At 48.1% G+C, this 20,998-nt stretch overlaps 2 protein-coding genes across 2 annotated transcripts in view; one reads left to right on the forward strand and one right to left on the reverse strand.

The window, feature by feature from the left end:
- The window catches only part of IGSF3 (immunoglobulin superfamily member 3), a 92,781-nt gene extending 89,386 nt beyond the window's left edge, over positions 1-3,395 (forward strand). Inside the window, exon 10 of the mRNA XM_058045016.1 lies at positions 501-3,395. Coding sequence (XP_057900999.1) covers positions 501-751 — 251 coding nt within the window. The 3' untranslated portion in view covers positions 752-3,395. The remainder of the gene's footprint in view (positions 1-500) is intronic.
- A 264-nt stretch (positions 3,396-3,659) lies between these two features.
- On the reverse strand, positions 3,660-12,591 carry ADPRH (ADP-ribosylarginine hydrolase). Its single transcript, XM_058045017.1, has 4 exons — positions 12,248-12,591; positions 11,228-11,574; positions 5,837-6,197; positions 3,660-5,162 (listed from the first exon to the last, which is right to left on the reverse strand). The coding sequence occupies exons 1-4, from the start codon at positions 12,556-12,558 to the stop codon at positions 4,775-4,777; spliced, it is 1,407 nt and encodes a 468-aa protein (XP_057901000.1). The 5' UTR covers positions 12,559-12,591; the 3' UTR covers positions 3,660-4,774.
- Positions 12,592-20,998: the final 8,407 nt, after the last annotated feature.

Genomic DNA, 20,998 nt, shown 5'->3' on the forward strand with positions numbered 1-20,998 from the left:
ATTCTATTCTGTTCTAGAATGTTATACTAAAATTATATTAAAGAATAGACAAAGGATACCTACAGAAGGCTATAAAGAATGATTATGAAAATTCGTGATTGTTTTTAGAGTTTTGACGCAGTTGGATGATGATTGGTCATTAAGTTAAAACAATTTACATGAAACCAATTAAACAACTGCTTGTTGGATAAATAATTAGATAATTATTATTTTCATTTTTTTCTGAAGCTTCTCAGCTTCCCAAAAAAAATCCTAAACAAAAAAAAATTTACAAAAAGTATAACAGTAACCGAGGACTATCACTCATTAAACTCCTGGGGGGATAAAGCTGAAACATGCCCCGTTAGAACTTTGTGTTCCAACACTGTTATTTTTCCCAGAGCTCCACCTCCTGCTTTACATGGAATAATGAGCATCTGGTTTTCTATGTTTCTGAGGAAGTTTGCATGCCCTGATTAGAGAGAAACCATGAAATGTGACCAGCCTGTGTCTCTTTCCAGGCTCCACGCTGCAGTCTGTCATCTGCTCCAATGACGCCCTCTTCTACTTTGTGTTCTTCTACCCCTTCCCCATCTTTGGCATCTTGATCATCACCATCCTCCTGGTGCGGTTCAAGAGCCGAAACTCCAGCAAGAACTCGGAGGGCAAGAATGGGGTTCCCTTGCTGTGGATCAAAGAGCCTCACCTCAACTACTCTCCCACTTGCCTAGAGCCACCAGTCCTCAGCATCCACCCGGGAACCATGGACTAAAGAGGCAGAGACACCTGTAGGGACGCACAGAGGGAGAGAAGTAGAGATACACCAGGAGCCCTGAGGAGCACAGTGGGGTTTGTTGTTCTTGTTGCATTTGTTTCAGTCTCTGTGCTCCGACACAGTGGCTGAGCTCTGCGCAGCCACCAGGAGCAGGAAGGTCCAAGGCTTCTTCCAGCACCTGTGGGAACATACCCCCTCACCCCAGTGGACAGAGGCACTTGCTGTACATAGCAGATGTTCCTCTCAGACTAATTTGACTCACATCAGTTGCTGTCTTTTGGGCTGTTGCTTTTTTTATCATTTATTTTTTGGTCACTCAAAGAACTGTAGACTTTCCCTGCCCTCCACACAGTGTGGAGTTCCCAGGGGGTATTTGGTCCTCGGATGATCTCTTTGGAACTAAACGTATATGTTTTCCAAAACAGACTGTTTTTCCTTCTCAGACTCAGTGCCACAGTGAAGAAGATCTTTTCCCAAGGTGCACTGAGCTAACTCCTCCCTCTTCCAAAACAGACAAAGCCAGGTCTGTCCCCAGAGGGGTTAACTGGGCTGTCTGTCAAGAGGTTCATTAAAGACTGGCTGTAGCCTCAGCATCTTCTTGCCTCCACCTTACTCCTTTTCTCAGGAGGGAGCAATTCACTTTTTGGGAGTGTTCCCAGGTCTTGGAGAGACTGAATATTGAGCGTGCTTGCGGTCAGGACAAAAGCAGTTGAGTTTGTCTCATGGAACTGAAGGGGGGAAGGAAGGACACCTGAAAGTCCTGACTGTGTTGTAGCAAAGAGGGTCCTTGTATGGCCTCACCAGAGTCATGCTCCTCCCTGGTGTCCATGCTGCCACCTCAGATGAGGCAGATCTCCTCTGTGCCCCAGTCATTTGGGAATGGGAGGCTTAATCCAGTCTCTGAAGGCTTCAACATGACCAAAGTAAAGACTCTAGGAAGGAGGAAAGGAGAAGCTCCACGGGTCACCTTCACAGTCCCTGGATGGTTCAGCCAAGGAGCCCAAGTAGCAAACATGCCACGTAGTGGGGACGTGCAGTTAACCACCATGTGTCATGAGTTTTCCTGTGGCTGCACTGCTCTCCAGGGTGAACCTGGACAAAGCAAGGGGCCTGCAGCCCATCAGCACCCTGTGATGTGAAGAGAAATCTTCCCCCTGTGTGTATGTGCATCTGCCATTTGTTCCTGAGACTTTAGGAAGAGAATCCATTTCTCCATAAGCTCCCCCTCCTGGCAATGTCACCTGCTCTTGTAAGAGTCGCTGTGGCAGGAAATGCTGTTCTTTCTGTGAAAGATATGCTCTTGTGAACCAAACCAGGGCTCTGGCCACGTGGGGCACCTGACCCCCTGCACCCCTAATGCCAAGAACCCCTGCCCTGTCCTGTGGAGGAACCGCCTCCTCCCCTGTAAGCGTTCCGTCTGGCGGAAGAAAATGTTTGCCAAAAATGGCCTTTTGGTGTCTTCCTTGATGTCTTCCTGGCAAATCCGGCCATTTCTTTTTTTGCAGCATGGCTGAAGCCAAACGGGGGCGGACGGGTGCAGCCACAAGAGCCCCCTGCCTCACGTGTGAGAGGTGCCATACCCACAAGCCCTCGTCCTCTCCGGAGGGTCAGACTGCTCTTTGGGAGCAGAGGGGACCTCAGCAGATGCTCTGTAGCACTAAGTCAGTAAGACCCTGATGCCTTGATATTTCAGAGGTGGTGAAGCTTCAGGTGGGAGATCTGCACTGTGAAGCCTTGCTCCTGTCTAGGAGAGGACCCACGTGGCTGCAGATCATCCTGTGCTAAGGTGTTTGAAGTTGGCCACCTCTGCACCTCCACCAGAACAGGACTGGTTTCTTCTGCTGCTGGGAAGCCCCAGTTTCACTTGCCCTCTGTGAAGTCTGCCTCCTGGAGAAGTAACTGCTTCCTGGCCCCAGCATATGCATACAATCACATTCCTATATCTGTACGTATCGCACACCCGCACACTTGTCTTCCCTTTCTGGCTAAGACGTCTGCAAAGAGAGGAGTGGGATGAGAAGTGAATGGAAATGAAGAATTGAGGTGCAAACAGCTGCAGCTGCAAGCCAGTGGCTGTTGTTTCCTGACTGTTCTATCTCCTGTATGTACTGCTCCTGGGCAGGAACCACGACTCACTTCAGCTTTAAGGAAGAAGAGAGAATGAAGTCAGTGGGAGCCGTTCTGTCCTGGGAGAGCTCTGCTCTGCTCCTGAGCCACGCTCCTCCTCGCCAGCCTGTCTGCCCCAGAGCAGGGCTCTCCTGGAGGCCTGCCACACAGCCCAGCCTTTCCTGGCAAGTGGCTCCCACAGTGGTCCCTGAATGTACCTTGCTGGTGACATTTCTCCATTGCTCTGGCAGTGTGTTGCCCAGTCTCAAACTTCTCTCAGTTTTTATAAGGCAGCCTCTTCCTGTAGTGACTTTTGACACAAAGCTTTTCAAAGCACTCTCTCTGCAGTAACTGTCTGTAATGAACCCAAGAAGAAAGAGAGAGACCCTATCCATGCATGATGTGGAAAAATGTTTGGGATTTTTAAAAAAAGAAAAAAGTGAAAAAAAACCCAACAAAAACTTTGTACTATGTTGCACTAAAACATGTTTTATACAACACACCCGAGAGCTGTAGTAAACTGTGTTGAAATTGTGAATCCTATTGCTGCTGGTTTTTGTCAGATCTGGGCTTTTATTATTCCTTTATGTACACTCAGAACATAAAGGTGTGCTGAGGCCCTGCTCCTGGGAACCCTCTTCCTCTGCTCCTACTCCTTGATGCAGTAACTTCTCTCCCTACCACTGGTAGCACATCTCCTCTCTGTTGCAGCTGGAGCTTGCAGACACCTGGCACCTCTGATTTCATACCCCATCCAACCCTCAGCCCATGCCATAATAGAATAGAATATTTAACAGAGGTCTGTCAGGACTTTTTATTGAACACACTCATTTTGAAATTGTTCTGAAAACAGTAGAAGTACTTTGCTGTGTCATAGTCTGGATTTGAAGAAAAACCTTATTTTCATAGAATTATGCATAGCAAATGTTAAGCAAATTACTTTTAGTAACCTTGATGAAAGCAGAATATAGTTCACTACAGACGCTGATGAAGCTGAGGTACAATGCAACCTATTTAATTCTCCTTACCCACTTTGCCTTAAGTAAGGATTTGGTCAGGAGTCCTGAATTCTCCCATATTCACTGAAATAGGCAAGTAGCACGATGCATTGTACGTGTATTGCAGGAGTGTTGTAGAATTGGGTTTAAGGTTGGGTTTGGGGGTTTTTTCCACATTCATTTGAAACAAAAAACATCCTCTGCTAAAATAATGTTATAAGAAAGCTCTGTTGCCCCCAGACACAATTGGCTGCTTTTGCCCGATGCTGGTTTGGGGGGTTTCAGTGGGGTTTGCTGCCTGTCCTGCTGCTGCAGCAGGCCCAGCAGGGCTGCTGTGGGTGCTCCTGCTCCCCTTGAGGACCACACGATGTGCAGCCACCCTGCAGCACAGGAGGGATGTCTGGGGCACCACTGTGTGTTCCCATCAAACCACCAGCCCCAAACTAGCACCGATGTGGCCTCCCTACTGAAGCCAGCACACGAATTAGTACGAATCCTAGGATGTCTTTAATAATATAGTATGGGTGGAAGGGGATTTTGTCACAGTCTGAGGGGATGCCTAGTGGGTTATCTGAGCCTGTTTCATGGAGGAAGGTGAGATGGACGAGTGTGGGGCCTACAATGACGAATGAGAGGAGGAAATGAAGGGCAAAGAATCGAGGTAGTGTGGGGTTATCGACAGAGAACCCACCTCAGGCCCATTTGACTGGTGTTTGTCCAATGTAGGGGATAGCTGAGAATAGGTTTGTGATTACAGTAGCCTCTCAGAATGACATTTGACCTCATGGTAGAGGAAAGGCAGGTCTGGCTCTGGCTTACATTCTCAAGATTTAATCTGGCAGCTTTGCAAACCAAGCGAGAGAGCACAGGACAGCTGCTGAGTAGTTGTGCCTGTGGTGTGGCTGCCATCTCCTGCCTACAGTATGCTGTACAAGTCCTTGGCCACCTTCTCCAGGCGCTCCTTGTACTCCAGGTGGGCGTAGAGGTTGGGGGGAACGCCCTTGAAGGCGTGGATGACGCCCCACCAGCTGGCGGCGATGGCAGCCGTGGAGTCGCTGTCCCCGCCGTGGAAGAAGGCGCGGTGAGCCAGCTCCGTCCAGGAGTCCCCTGCGCCCAGCAGGGCGTCGTAGGCGATCATGGGCGCGTCGTGCCCGCTGCTGCCGCCCCAGCCGCTGTAGCTGAGCGAGGTGTAGAACGAGTCTCTCTCTTCCACGCCGTACTTGGCCGGGAATTTGGGTGATGAGACCCCGTCCGAGATGCCTCTCTCCTCCAGGTATTTTTTCCACTTCTCTTCAAAGTAATACCTGCCAAACAGGAGGGGATGGAGCGGCTGTAAGTTGTCCCAGGGCAGCGGCACACAGCTGAGCACCGCGCAGGCGCCAGCGTCACCAGCGCGGAGCGAGGGCTCGGCAAAATGGCCGGCGGCCCCCGTTTGTCAAAACTAGGGGCATGATTTACGGTAAGAGGCACAAGGACAAGTTTCAGTGAGTTAGATTTCCCCTCCCTCCAGTCACATGGGAGTAGGCAGCCCAGCACCTGCAGGATTCAAAGGCTCAGAGTGAGAACTGAGTCATCCTCCCAAATTCAGAGCAGCTCTACCTCTGTGTGTGCCCCTGCACACAGAGGTGCAGTGAATATGCAGATTTGGTTATAACTTTCAAAGTGAGCTCAGCCCTAAGCTTGATGCTGTTCCCCAGCCCTGCTTGCCATCTTTCATAAGACCACAGTTGCATGAGATGACAAGTCTACCTACTTCATACTGGATCCAAAAAATTGTCACTAGTACCTGACCCAAACACAATCCGCCTTCCCCCCCCCCCCCTCCAAGTTAAGGTACTCTGGATTGATGTGATACTGTGCCAGGTGTGGGCCCCCCTAGGAGTCTGCCATAATGTGATTACTGAAACCTAAGTACGAGCAGAGCTCGCCCTGTGGTACAAGGCCTTTAAGAAATGGCAGTGCAGGGAATGCAGCTCACCATTGCTCCATGTTCTCCTTCACATAGAAGCCGGATTCCTGCACGTAGGCTTTTGCCCGTGGCAGCACCTCCACGAGCCCCTTCCCCCAGGCCACGGGGGGCACGCCGTTCACCGCGTAAGCTGTGAAGAGGGCTGAGGCCAGGGCCCCCAGGTAGCCGGTGGGGTGGTGGTGGGTCATGCGGCCGCTCTCGATGCTGACGCGGATCAGCGTGTCCAGCTGGGCGGGCCGGTAGAAGCGCAGCCCGATGCTCATGGCGCGCATGGCGGCCCCGCAGCCCCCTGCCCGCGGGCTGAACGGGATCCGCCAGCCGTCGGGCTGCCCCGGAGCCAGCTTCCTGGTGCTTTCCATAGACATGGCACCTGGAGACAGCCACAGAGCCCGAGGGAAGGGAGAAACACACAAACATCAGCAGGAGGCAGCTTGGGAACGGGGGAAAACAGGCAGGGCACCGGGGAAGAAAGCGTCGCTCTGTGTAAGGGATTTGAGCTTCCTTTTAAAACCGTAAGTTGTCTGCTCACATGCATATCCTGCCTTAAACTGCTGGAGCAACCTACGTCCTCCCCAGCAGACCTGATAATTTTTGTTTATGAAAGCAATTAAAAGGTCTAGGGGGTAGGAAACACCTCATTGCTCATTTCCTGACATGGCTTATATTTACATTTTGTGTTATCCAAAAAAGCCATATATACTAATAGATATATACACACATACCTAGATATCTCTTTCTCTGTAAACAGAAAGGTTTGTAGGATCTATGACACAAGGCCAGTCTAGGTAACTGTTTTTTCAGAGGACTTGGAAAGGCAGAGACCCCACAAGCTCCTCATTTGCCTCACTAATAGAAAATGTATTGGTAGAAAATGTTTTCCATCTCTCCCTTGCTGTACTTTAAGTTTGACAGGAAGCCTTGAGTGTAGCACCTGTCTCACCTCAACACAGTCTGCATGACTGGCTCTACTGTACTCCTCTTTCAAAAGCTTAGAAGCAGCTGTATTAGGTGGGACCAAAGGTTTGTCCAGCTCACTAGTTCATCTCCAAACACTGCCACTAAAGGGTAACTACAGAAAGACTGTAAGAAATGTGGCAAGCCCACCTCCATCTCCTTCATATTTCTATTTACTTTTTCAAGAAATTACTCTGTTTCTTTCAGTGCTGCTTCTTCAGACTAACACTTGTTAGTCCAACACATTCATAGGACAAAGAAAACACACCCAAATTTCAAAGCCCAGCCAGTTTCCCCAGCCAAGACAGTGAAATGTTTTGAGAGCCAAGCCCAAATGCTTATGTGTAAAGAAGAAATAGGTTTGGAACACTGAATTATCTTTGATTCTCTTCTACCTTGCTTTTTTTCCTCCTAGTCTTCTCTTCTGGCCCAACTGTAAATACTTCTTTTCCAGCAGGAAGGTAAATCCAGGCAGGTTTTGAGCAGTTTCATTTAAGTTTTGATGTGCTGATCAGTGGCAAAGGTGAGCTCAACAGAGTATCCCCAGTGTGCTGAGTCCTCTCTCAGACACACAGGATAACAGCAGCAGCTGGCTGTTATCACACCCCCAAAACTAGACTTTGTTCCCTCACTGGGATGGGTAGCTGATGAACTTGCAGGTGCTCTGTTACTTTGGAAGTCAAACTAAATAGAATAGAGTAGCAAGGAAGAAGCCTGGTCAAGCAAATTCACCTCACTTTGGTGCAACTCAGTCACCATGATCTGTGACCTTGCTCATCACAGCCAGGTACTGCACTGAGTGCCCTGCAGGGCTCTGGGCTTCTGCACTTCCATGTACAGTAAGGTTTGGTTTATGGCAGCCTGTTTTACCTGCATTTACAGCCCCCTTGTAACTGAAATATCTCCAAATCCAAGCACAGCTTTAAGGCTGGCTTCTGGACATATGCTAAAAATAACTAAGGGCTGGTCACTGTCAGGAATAATGTCATGTGCTGGGCCAAGTGTCTTTAGCTATACTGGGACCAGTCACAACAAGCCTCTAACTGAAGTGTCTGTGAGTTTGCTTTTAGGATGTGTCAGTGTGGGAACAGTCCAAGCCTCTAAATTTCATGTACTTTACTAATTCAGTGCTGGCTGCTGTGTATCAAAATTGTTAAGAGGGATAGCAGCATAATTTCCAACTTCATGATGACTAACAGAAAATTGAGGCATTTTTCTAAAAATCTCACCTTACCAAGCACTGAACCCAGTGACCTGTAACAGGACATTAAAATGAACCTGTCAAACAAAGCCACATTTTTAAAAAGCTGTGCCAACTACTCTATTTGTCAATTCTGGTAAAAGAGAACTTCTTCCAGGAAAGCAAGGGGGAAGGGAGAGAGCACAGGGACTAAGGAAGTTTAAAATCAAAATCTGCATAACAAAAGTAAAGATTACTCTTGCTGAAACTTTGAGAAAATAATTTCTCCAAGACCTGTCTGGGCAGGCTGAGACCACGCACCTCAGTGCTTGATAAAAAGTGAGATTGTTCTTGCACTAATTGTAGCTAAAATAAAAGGGAAGATGATGAGGCTTTAAATGGAAAGAAAGACTGGTTATTTTGCAATACAATTTGCTTGCAGCTTTATGCCTGTGCATATTATTTTAGGAAATGACTAGTGATAACTTGCAAGTGGAAAAAACTGTGTAAACCAGTGTATGACAACGTGTATACCAAACCAGTGTATGAGAGCTAAGACTTACAATTTATGAAGCATTACAAGTAGTATCCCTCACACTTTTAAACAGTTAAAATATTAAAACATGGGAAAGCCAATTTAGGAAGACTTAAGATGGAATCACATCAGGTCTCTTTTTTTTAAAAATAGGTTTTAAAAAAACTGCTGTGGGGAGTTTTTGAATTAGCAAATTGTTTTGGAAATCCTTTACGTCCAGGTTAGAAATCCTTTGCACTAACAAGAGGAAATTAAAAGTAACCTAAGCAAGGTACTGGTCTAAGGAAAAAAGAAATACAAGGAAAAAGTAGTGTGTGAATTAGGGCAACCTGAAAAAGTTTCAAGAACAGCTGGACTCAATTTTTGAGACAGGACCAAGACTCTTCAGGTAACAGTTGTTTGGGATTGATCAGTACACATAAAAAAAGGTGAGTTAAACAAACCACACAGTGGTAAATGATTCCAAAGGGAGAGGACTAGGACCAGTTTTGAAGCAGAAGGTTTCCTGAAGAAGTGCTCTAGTTGTACCATGTAAAAAGAAGTATGTCTGTGCTTGTGTTGCTTAATTCAATGGCTTTGTCATCTGCAAGGAAAAATGAATGTGGGGCTGTGGCACATCACAAATAGCAGCAGTGGGTGTAGGGATTACCTTGTTGAATTACCACGCCAGAGTTCTCTCCTGGGGCTGTGTCCCTGAGGGACCCTGCTGTGGCTGTCCTGTGACTCAGAACGTTGTGGGAATCCCTTTGTTACTGCAGCTTTGGGTTTTCAGGTCTGGACTGCCTCATGTGAGCCAACAATGTGACTTTCCCCCACTGTTCTAAGGAAATCTCTTCTGTGTTGGGCAAAAGTTCCAACAGCAACTTTCCATTCTCAGCCTTCAGGGCTGCAATTCCCTGGTGAGTACTTAGGCCAGAAGAGCTCCACCCAGGGTTATGTTCTCAGTTAAAATCCATTTATTCTCAACTGCCAAAAGAAGTTATTGGCATGCAGCTTTTATCATTAGGACTTATCAATATGCCATGGAGAATCCAGACAGCTTTTTAGGGTATGGATTAGGTGTTCCCTTCAGTGGGAATTAAACTGCCAAGGGTCAGGATTTAAACTCTCAGAGCTGAATGCCTTTCATACCTGCAGCAGGAGCACTTCTGATTGCAAAATTTTTAATTGTCTTTGGACCCACTAAACAATGTGCATTTCTTTTTTTTTACCTAGATAATCTGACCTGACCTTGTCACTCCTCTTAATGTCCATAGCAAGTTTGCTTTCAAATCATCACTTCCAGGAAAAGGAATTCTTTTGGGCATACTGCAGCTCAGTTTAGTCACAGAAGGAATGCAGTAGGTGTGATATTATCCTTAGATATTATTTACTAATATTTAAATTTTAGGTTCTTCTCCTTTTCATCTTAGATCCTTCCAGGTGCTGTCTCACTGGCAGCTGTGGTTAATCCATCTTGGCTGAGGGAACTAAACCATGCTGCTTCACCAAAACTGCCATGAATCTCTTGAAGTTTCATCTGCCACCTTCAGCTGTCCTGACAAGCATCATTACCTCTTCCTAAATATTTTATTAATTAGGCCACTCGAGCAACTGGGAATGTGGGTGTTAAAAAAAGACTGATAATTTAGTTCTTTACACAAGGACAGGAGCCCACTGTGGAAAGGTAAGCAGAATAAATTCCTGTTCAGGTTTGCAGCCTGGTTTATTTTGGAAATGCACAGCTCCCATATACTATGCTCAGTGGCAAGATTTGGCCTTTCCCATGTTTAATGTCAAGACAGAACACTCTTGACTTACTCTGGCCACTCCAAATAAGCACATCTCAGCATACATACAATTTCAATGTATAAACTTTGCACAGGACTGCTGAATATGAGTGTTTCCTGGATACTTCATGCCTCCTGTGCTGGTCAAATTAGAGGCCCAGCCTAAGCAGCTCCAATGTAAATGTAATCCAAGCAGCCAGAAGAGCCTGGGCCACCAGCACAGAGACAGATGGAATCCTCAGGGAAGAGCTGGGTCAGGAGGGCAGGAACTACAGGGATATGTTGTACATGTCTTGGCTACTGTAGCCTGTCAAGGTGCCCTTCCTGAATACTGCCAGGCCCACTGCATGTGACACAAACTCAGCACCAATGTATCTATGCAGAGAAGAGATGATGGAAGTACGGGGTTCAGAAAAGAACATTGGCCTCACTGTCCTGGTGCACAAATCAGGCATGTAGAGCTAGCCACAAGCAGACTTTGGGTTTAATAAGTGTAATTATTCCAAGCAAGGATCTTTATGCCCTTAAATATATTTTACATGTAATTTGTTGTGTTTATGATGAGAAGTTGTGTATTAATTCTGTGGGGTGCATCTCAGGGTGTGCATTACAGTAGCTGAATGTGAATTTTTTAGCCACTGAATGTGGGAATCCCAAGTTCAAAAGCTATCACCCTTCTCGAGGTCAAGCTCAAACACACCCATGTTTTGTAAATGTGAACAAAACAGCATCTTTTCCATCTAGTTCAGAGAAGCCCAAACCACTTCAGCTTGCCTTATTCTGCTCTCTTTAGCTCATCCTGAAACAGGTACTAAGTGTGGAACACTTTTCCTTTACGTGAAATACAGTAAACACTCTAAAGAGCCAAAAGCAGAGCCGGGGCCAGCCCCAGCTCCGAGCTGCAGGAGAGACATGAGCACCAACAGCACAGCTCTACCCCGACAGCAGGATGGAGGGGTTACCTGGAGCTCTGCCCTCCATGTCATTCATGCACTCCTTGTAGTTCTTTGCAAGCAGAGTGTAGAGATGTGGTAACGTTGGGTTTTTCCCAGCTGCCACCAGAGCTTCGGCCGTGGCCAAGTGCATCACGGTGTCATCGCTGACTATCCAGCCCTGGAGGCTGATGTTGGCCAGCCCCCCCATGTCTGCCAGCTCCTTGTGGATGACTGGGCCACTCTTCTGGAACTCCCATCTCCCATTGTAATATGCCACTGTGTCACCAACTGCACTAAGCACCATGGATGCCACATAGTTTTCCACTCCTTTAGGACACATTTTTTGTCCCACAGCTACTCCACTGTAGAAGACACTATGAGAAAGAAAAAAAAGGAGAATGAGAATGAAATCTTTCCCAGTTCAGTATGGGCTTGTCCTGCTAAGCTCCAGCAGGCTGGATACCCTGTCTGTGACACGAGTCTCACTCAGAGGATGTATTTCTTCACAGCACATGGACCCTGTGCACCTACCATGGGTGGGTGTGTGGCAGCTCCTGGGCAGCCCAGCCCTGTACCAGGGGCACCTGGAGATGCTGAGATGCTGGCAGGATAACACTGCATATCCTACCCAGCTCAAAGGCTAAAAACGCAGGGCAGGGCTGCAGGATATGCGACCACAACCATGTTCTCCACCTTTCTGAGCGCATGAGCAAGCTCACTTCAGCACCCAGCGGCTCCTGTACCCTGGGGTAAGGCGAGTCTGACCCTCGGGGCTACAGAAGTGAGGGGTAAGGCTTGGCAGGGCCAGGCCATGGCAGTGCCACCTGTCCCTGCTCCTCGGGCAGGCTACAACAGCGGCTGCTCACACAGGCAGCGCCCCCACCCCGCAGGTACTTCAGCCATGAAATGCCAACCACGCCCTCCCCCAGAAACCCTCCGCAGCTCAGGCCTCGCTTCTCCTTTTCGCTGCTCAGAAGCAGAAGCGGCGAACGCCGGCGGCCCCGCCTCAGCCGGGCCCCGGGCCGCTCCCGACCCGCGGCTACTCACACAGCGAGCCCGCCGATCGCCGCCAGCCCGGCCAGCATTCCCGCCGCTCCCAGCACGCTCCGAGCAGCGCACGGGAACCCGCCCCGCTCCATGGGGCGCGGCTCGGCCTCCGCGGCCCTGGGCGCGGCCTGCTGAACCCGGCCCGGGCCGCTCCGCTCAGCCCGGCCATCCGCGGCCTCCCGGGGCGCTGTCCCCGGGCACGGCTCCTCCTCGGCAGCGGGGCCGGGCCCTCCCTGCCAGCCCCCCGGGCTCTCCTCGGCACCCCCGCTGGACTCCGTTCGGCGCCAGCGGACGGACTGGTTGGCGTTCATTTTCGGGGCTGCCCCCAGGGGAGCCAGGTTGAGCCCTCGGACTCGAAAGTGAAACAGGGGCAAGGCAACGAACTGTTTCTTTTTTTTTACAAAAGCGCTGATAGCATTTCCCGTGGACGAACAGGCACTCCCTCCTCCTGGCTGAGCAGCCCCTTCCTGATACTGGCTGGATCCCCCTCTGTGTCTGCTCAGGGGACAGGTTTGGGGAGGGTTTTCCTCACTTTTGGGTTGTTTCCCCTCCTTGCTCTGCAGCCTGAGCAGAGCCTCCAGCCTTTGCCAGGAATCTTTGCCCCTGTGCCTACCCCCTTATAGAACCACAGAATTGCTGCTGAAACTGCGAGGAAAACAGGAACTCAGACAACATCTTTTCAGTGTTAGAAAATCACAGCGTTACTTTATTCGGGCGAGGATGTGCAGTAGAAATTAATCATCCACACATATCCGGGTTGTGCAGTGAAAATCATTCCACCATACGTGGTTCTTTACTAGACTTTTCACCTGTGTATACATAAAAATAACTCCAAAGACATTCATGTTCATTGGTCCTAAATTACACCGTTCTTAGTATTCAATCTCTTGTTGGTTATTGAGCTCTTCACCTTTGATGCTGGTTAAATCCTCATTCTTTGGTTCTCTTATCAATCTCTTCTGACCCCACCCTGTGTAATATTTGTTAATGTTCATTTACCTCCTGTGTATTTTCTGGCAACTCCCAATCTGTAGACGTTAAACTCATCAGACCTCACCCAACCTCTTTGAACAAAATATTTTAAAGAGAAACTTCAATTCCCCTCCCCCTGGGCAAAGGGAAACAAACCTAAAGTTACATTAAAATTTTTAAAGTTGCATCATTTCTGACAGAATCGTCAGGGTTGGAAGAGACCTTCAAGATCACCAAGTCCAACCATCCACCCAGCACAACACTTTAACCCCTTAACCACAAAGCCATCACCCAGACACCTCTTGAGCACTGCCAGGGATGGTGACTCCACCACCTCCCTGAGAAATCTATTCCAATGCCTGACTATCCTTACAGTGAAAAACCCTTTCTAATAGATAGTTTGAATCTCCCCTGTCCCAGATTAAGGCCATTTTCTGTAGGCATGGTGGAAGAGACTGTAGAAGAGGTATTTGTAGAGAGGTCACCCCTGAGCCTCTTCTTCTCTAGACAGCCTCCTTCAGTATTTGGGGGCAATGCGCTCCCCACAACCCCATCATGGCCCAGATCAGCTCCCTGGTGACCCCAACCCCTCCCAAACCAGGGCTGATCTTTGCTGTGTCTAGCAGTGCTGCTTTAATAGTGTCCTGAGGCACCTTGTGATCCCATTGCCTTGCTTTATCCATTGCTTTTATTTTTGGTAGTGGTTAGGCAGCTAAAGGAGTCTGGTCAGTGGGTGAGGAAGGGATAGGAGCAAGAAACAGGACTGAGCATGGCTGGAATTGCACTTTGTAGAAGCTGAACTTTTTAACCAGCTGACAATCACCTCCACACCAGGTCTCCAGCGTCCTTGTTCACCCCAGAAGGTACCAGCACCTCTCACATGGAGGGAAAACAAAAATTTCCCCCTTGGTGCCTATGGGAGAAAGCAGCGGTAGTTTTTGAGCTGCAGCCCTGGGGGATTTCAGGGCAATCACAAATGTAGTGCTGGGTCAGAGCAGAGTCCCTGGGGAATCTGGGGGCAAGTCAGAGTGGAGGGGGCTTGGAGGGCGCCCTGGGGGAATTCAGGTGGCTGAGAGCACAGGTCTGCATGGGAATATCAGCCTGGTGGCCTCGATGCTTCATCATGCCATGTTCATTCCTAGATCTACCCATCCTCTGTGCCCTGCTGCAAATGCAGAGTTTGAGGAGCATCTAGCAGAAGAAATAGTAACAGAAAAGGAAGTGGGACAAAAAGCTGCCGATGTTCCAACACTGCCAGCAGTACCTGATGACCTTTTCTGCTTCTCTGCTTCATTTTGTTTTCTCTAGAACAGCTCTGAATTTACCCAGGTTGGTGCAGTGCTCAAAAGCAAAGCGGGGTTTTTCGCTCCTAAGGTTTGGGCCTGTGAGAGGGAAAACCCCTCGTGTTTTTGTCTTGTGGAATGGCTGCCTGTGAGGAATGGCTTCTGCTCCAGCCTCAAGGACAGAGGAGTGGAGAGGAAGGTCACAGAGCTCCTCAAACAGAGAAGGAAGATGGGACAACATCTCCACATTGGCAAAAAATTGCCTGAGGCGTTGAGATGTTTGGTTCTCATAATTGCTTCCAGCTTCCTGAATTCTCAGCTTCCTAAAAACTGAAAACATGATGTGCAGTGCAGTTAAGTGACATCCAAGAGATGTCAGAGAAAAGTGTTGAGGCTCCCCACAGACAGATGGAGGATGATGATCCAGCAGCAGGAACCATCAGCAGGAGCCTGCAAACCTAAACTGGGGAGAGCAGCAGTCTTCAAGCTCAAAGGGATGCACTGATCCCAAAGGGATCTCTGTGTGTGAGTCCCATGGGATATCCACAAGTGGATAATTGTCCATCAGGGAGCACCTCCATCTCCAAGATGTTGCAGGGAAGTGTTGCCCTGGTTCAGACTGTGCTGTGGGGAGCTGGGCACAATTCTCCCCCTTTGCAAAGATGGCCCTTTGATGCTGAGCACTGCAAAGCATTAGACTCACCATGTTGCACCATTTTGGGGGGGAATTTAATCTTTTATTAATGAAAATTTAAGCTTCTGTGCACCAGTGGCCAGGATATGCCTTTGGAAAACACCATGTTGGAGCAGCTTGCTGAGCTGCCCCTGCCGTGTGTTGGACACTGTGGTTAGCACTCATTTAGACTTAGAATTTTCCGTCGCATTCATCTGGAAAAAAAGGGTAATTCTTTCTGACTAAAAAAATGTGCCTTTCTAGATGAGCTACGGGTTGAGGGCTCCTGTTTGAGGGGGCTGTGGAGGGTAGCACTGCAGCACAGGAGCTACAAACTGGTTGAGACCCTGTAGGACATTTCCTCAGAACTGCAAGAGCCCTTCAGGCCAGGAGTTAGAAAAAAGTTGAACATTAAAAATGCATAGTGCACTTAAACACATCAGTGTTCCTGTTCTAGATCCTACAGCTGTCCCCAAAATGGGACTGCAAAGGCACATCTGGAATTCTCATTTTTCACCTCCCCTCTTTTTCTTTTTGCTTCCCCACACTTTCCACAGAATCTTTTTGGGCCCTAAAAGTACGTTCATTTTGGACCAGTGCCAAACTCTTACCAGTCTCTCCTTCTTTTAATAGCACCTTTTCTCTGTAACAACAGCAGGCTTTTTTCTTTTTTTTTTTTTTTTTTCCTTTTTGTTTTTGAGTGGGGAATATTTCTGGGCTTACCCCAGTTCTCAGTGCCCTGTCAGTGGCCAGTAAATAACAATGCTCTGCAGCAGGGGCATTCCAAGCTGGGACAGCAAGTGCCACGTGAGGTCTGGATCTCTGCAGTGAGCCAGGTGGGGCAGCAGTGCCTGACCCTCCCTGCCTGTGCAAGGGAAGCACTCACCCTTGCAGGATGCCCTTGCATGACCAGAGGTGCCTCTGGGCAGCTGGGTTACAGGGAATACTGGCCTTTGGTTTCCTGCTGACAAAACAGAGTTATTGCAGAAATATCAGCCTGGTTCTTTGCAGGTTTGTCTTCTACAAACTGTCCAAGAGTGGTCCCAACTCACTCTCCAGGGCGAAAGGGAAATGGTGGAAAATCTGTGTGTTCTCCTCTTTGTGGCACCTAGTGCTCTTCTCATGATGCTTAACAACTATAATTCTGCAGGGCAGAAGATAAGCAGAGTAATTGCCTTACACAGAGAGAGGCACTGCAATGCCAGCTCGGGCCAGCCAGGAAGGTCAGGGACACAGGGAACATCTCCTGGAGTGTCATCACCTTTCCCTTGTCCACATCTATAAAATGGAACTGCAAATTCATCTTTACTGCCCTTCATCAGGTTCATAAATGACATGTTGGTAAAGGGGAGAGTGTGGACAGGGGCCTCCCTAGTGCACTCCAGATCCTGCTTTTGAGCCTGGGAACATCAGTCAAGCTCTCATGGAGCTGGTGTCTGGTCCCAGTGGTGGATCTGAAGCTCCAGGGCTGACAGGCTGGTTGATCCTTGCTGTGAATCAAGTGACATTTTCATTTTGGATTGTGTGCATGGTGGCAGTGTCTGAGGGTCTGTGTTGTTGTCCCTTCAGGTCCTTTCTTTGCAGGAGCTGCTGGCCTTGAGTCCCTGTCCTTTCAGAGAGTACCAGGGTGGAGGGGGAGCCCATCAGAAGTGGGTCATGCCTGCAAACAGAGGCACCCATCAATCCTGCCTTTCAACCACTCTCAACTCACCCTACAGCACCAGCAGGCTAAACTTGGAGGCCCTTGGCATTGCCAATGAACATAAACCCTAATGGAATGTGGTGCTTAGCAATGGGAGGGGTGAAGATTTCATCATGCTGTGGGTTTTGAAACAGTGATGCTCCTCCTGCATTGTGCAAGTAGTGATGATGGAAGTGTTAGATGTGCTTTCTGCTTTGAGAGCAGGTTTCTCCTTTCTGTGGGAAAAGAGACGGTCTGGGGAACATGATTGCAGCCCACAGTGTTGAAAAGATGTCCCAGGTGTGAGGAAAATGAAGAACAGCTGCAGTCTTCTGGGACAGAAAACCCTCCAATCCCAGACAAAGCTCTGCTGAGGCTCCTGGGTTTGCAAGGATAGAGGCAGAGTACAAATAAGGATGAGAAAGGAGCAAGGTTGATAAGTAAGGGCTTCTCTTTCTTCTGCCAGCAAGTTGCAAGTGTGTTCAAGGTGTCTGAGGAAATCATGGGTTGTGTACAGGCACAGGAGCTAAGCTTGAGGGAGGGAGAGTTGGAGGCAGTAGCTGAAATTTAGGAAAGCAGGAGGATGGGAATGATACTCAGAAATTCCTATTAGCTTGTTGGGGAGAGCTTATAGTACCAGGAGCAGGCTGAAGGATGAATTTCCTCAGCTTGAATGACTTAAACTGAGAGTAGGCGAAATTGTAGGTATGATAAGTTAGGAAAAGCCCTGTGGTGGCTTTGAGTTACTTATCTGGGTGGTTATATTCCATCACAGGGATTTCTTTGATGCTGAGTTGTGACCAGGACCTTCTTTCTTGTCTTTCTCTTGTGGCTATTTCTTCACCAGCTTCCTCTGTAATACTGCTGTTCTTGGGAATGACTCCTGCTTTTGAACATGTACCAAAAGAACAAAAGAGCATGAGAATTCATGAGAAAGGGCTTAGGAACACCAAAAAGCTCAACATTTGAAAAGTTACTTCTGCATTTGTTTCTTCATGAATTGAATTTCAGAGAATTGGGAAGTGCTAGTCTGTGACGGAAGAGGAACATGTGAGCAACATCACTGAATGCTCTATTTTATCCATTGGTCTGACAGGGCTTAAAAATATCTGCCTATGTTTCCATTCTCCATTTACATGCTTTGTATGATGCAATTCAGTGGTGACATTGTTTTGATGCATGGAAAAGCCTTCCTGTAAGGATTGCTCCTTACAGGAAGAGTTTTCCATGCATCAAAACAATGACTTCACTGAATTGCATCACATTGACAGCGGCATCCGCTCTTCCAGCTTAACCCTCACCCTGTGCACGTACCCAAACTCACAGGGCAATGAAGGCTTTAGGGGGGTCACCAAAGACACTGGTGCTGTGGTCTGGCCCCTGGTGTGTTCCCAGGATCAGCCTGGTCCAGCAGAAAGGGCAGGCAAGCTCCTGACAGCAATCACCAGGCAAAGGAAGCTGCTCACTGTGTGTCATGGTTTGACGCTGGTGCAATGCCAGTGCCCCCATGAAAATGTATTTTCCCTGGAGTCTGCTGTGAGATGTGACCAGGAATAGAGCAAAGCAGGCTCCAACTTAGGAATAAAGGAAAAAAAAAATTTATTAACCTGCAACTTTATGTAAAAAGAAACACTCACAGAACTCAGAATGAAAACCTTCCAAAAACATCCCTCCTCTCCCCCACCAAATTTCCAATACATCACAGTAGGACAAAACCTTGGATTCTCAATTCAGTTACCACCCCTCAGATCACCAACTCTCAGTCCATCACCACCCTTCAGATAATCAATTCTCAGCTCATCAAGAAGAGAGGAGTCCCTCTTGTACCACAGGCTTCCCCAGGAAACACAGTTGAAACCTCTTGTGTCTCAGAGGTGTATCCATGTCCTCAGGCGCAAATATTCAAATCTGAGCACCTATGGGTTTGACCACAGCATCCCAAGCAACTCACTTCCTTTTCAAACCAGGACACTGTGAAACCTCTTGCTCTTCAAAGTGAGACAGCACTTGAGGTCTAGGAGGACATGGCCACTGATCTGCCAGGTATGTGACTGCACAAAGCTGCCAGACAGTGTAAGAGAATCTGGTTTGGGGCAAAAAAAGCTAAGTATATTTGATGTGGTGTCAGACCTCATGTTGTTGAAAGTTAAGAAAATAACTCCAAGAGAGAGAGAGAAGCACAGGAATAAGGATGCTGCCCTTCTTGTAGGTTTAGAGTGGCTGTGATCCAAACCTCTCCCATGAGAGAGGCTCTGCACTGCCTCTGAGCACTCACTTCTGCTTGGAGCAGAGAGAAAATCACACTTGTGCTTTCATCCTGTATCAAAGGCCCCATCCCTGTGCTCTCCCCCAGCCCCACAGCAACAAGGACAGCTCCTTGTTTGACATGGATGTGACAAGAGCATGAGCCCAGGGCTTTGTGGCAGCACAGACATTTGCTGGGTGTGGGAAATGTTTTGGTTTCCAGTCTGTCAGCGCTGCCACCGCTCGCTCTGGAGTAGCTGGGGAGCTGCAAGAGGCAGAGGAGTGTGAGATCTCTGTGCTTGCTGTTTATGCTGTTCAGTCACCTGCTTTGCACTTGGAAAGTGAAATGTTGCTTATCCTGTCCTCAGTCCCCAGAGCCTTCTCATTTCCTTCTGCTGAGTATCCCTGCCATGCCAGCTTTGATGTCAGCTGCTCATGCGTGGCCTGAGCTGTTCTGGCTGTGATAGTGAAACGTGTGAGGCCACGCTTGGACTGGCATTGCTGTGTCCAGCCAGAAACAGGGCTGGCTCTGAGGAACCCCTCGGAGCCTTGGGCTGTGGCCAGCAGGAAGCAAACCAGAAAAGCTGCAGGAGGAAGCAAAGCAGGAGCACTCCTTGCTGGAAAGGGTGTGGGTGGTGGCAAAGGGAAATGAGGGGCAACATAATTGCCCCGTTCAGGAACTGGCATGTGAAAACACAGCCCAGTGGTGAGACTTTCTACCAGTAGCAAAGGTCATTGCCATCATTAAGAAACTAAGGCTGGGGAGCTGTGTAAGCTGGGATCCCCAAGCAACCAACTAGCTTGACCTCAGTAATTGGGAAATGAGATCAAGTGGAAAATGAGTTTACCAAGGCTATCTCAGGCCTGGCTATCTTAGTAGGTTTATTTTGATAAGATAATTGACTATGTAGACAGTGGACTTCAGTAAGGCAGCACTTAGAGTGCTACAGGCAAAGCCATTAAGCTGGAGAACCAGAGGATTAATGTGAGCATTGTAAGGATTTACCTAAAGAAAGGATGTCAGGAGGTTGTGCCTCAGGGGAAGCGAGCTGGGTAGAAAGGGGTTATTAATGATGCTCCTCCAAGGGGTGATCCTGTTTACCCAGCAGGAAAACAAGCTGTAATCAGATTTAGTCAGATTTGAAAGGCTAAGTCACTGCAAAGATTTCTCAGGCTACAGGAAGAGAAGAACTGATGGCATTGAGGATAGGAATAGGGGAAATAGGGTAAAAAGCAGCAGCACAAAGTGCAAGCTTTCATATGCAGATAGTGGCTGTAAGATGTTTTGCTCCTAGCTTGTTCTCTGCCATTTGAAAAATACAGAATAAGAGGAGTTTGATTGAGGATGAGTTCTCACCATAGTGTAGCAAAGAAAAAGAGGAAGGTGAGCACATCTGCTGAAGAAGGCAAACACAGCACCTGTGCTGTGGCATTGCTTTGTCTCTCCTGGCAGATTTTCATGGGCACATTTGGATGCCAGGCCTCCCCTCAGTCTTTGCCCTAAGTGGAAGACAAGATACATGGATGGAGGAGCTGTATTGTCCAGACAGCCTCACCCGAGCCTCACAGATAGTGGATGTGGCCCATGAAGAAAGGCAGATCCAAGCCAAAGACACCCCTGTCCCAGCAGCCTGAGGATTTCCATCAAAAAAAAAAAATTGTGGTACCCATTTAAAAGGGTACAGCTCACTCTTACAGAAATTACTCTCTTTATGTTCAAATGGAAAAGAAACAAACCAAAGCTGGACATCACATTTAGGTTTGAGGTTGTGAATGTTTTCAGGTTTGGTTCTTGTTTTAGGTTTTGGGGGCTTTTGCTTTTGTTTGTTTTGTCCTGAACTCCCCCTCCTACCTCCAAATGTCAAGCTGGCAGGTTTCTGGAATTGAGCTTTGCTTCC

Source organism: Melospiza georgiana, chromosome 2 (assembly GCF_028018845.1).
Source record: "Melospiza georgiana isolate bMelGeo1 chromosome 2, bMelGeo1.pri, whole genome shotgun sequence".
NCBI classification, from domain to species: domain Eukaryota; kingdom Metazoa; phylum Chordata; class Aves; order Passeriformes; family Passerellidae; genus Melospiza; species Melospiza georgiana.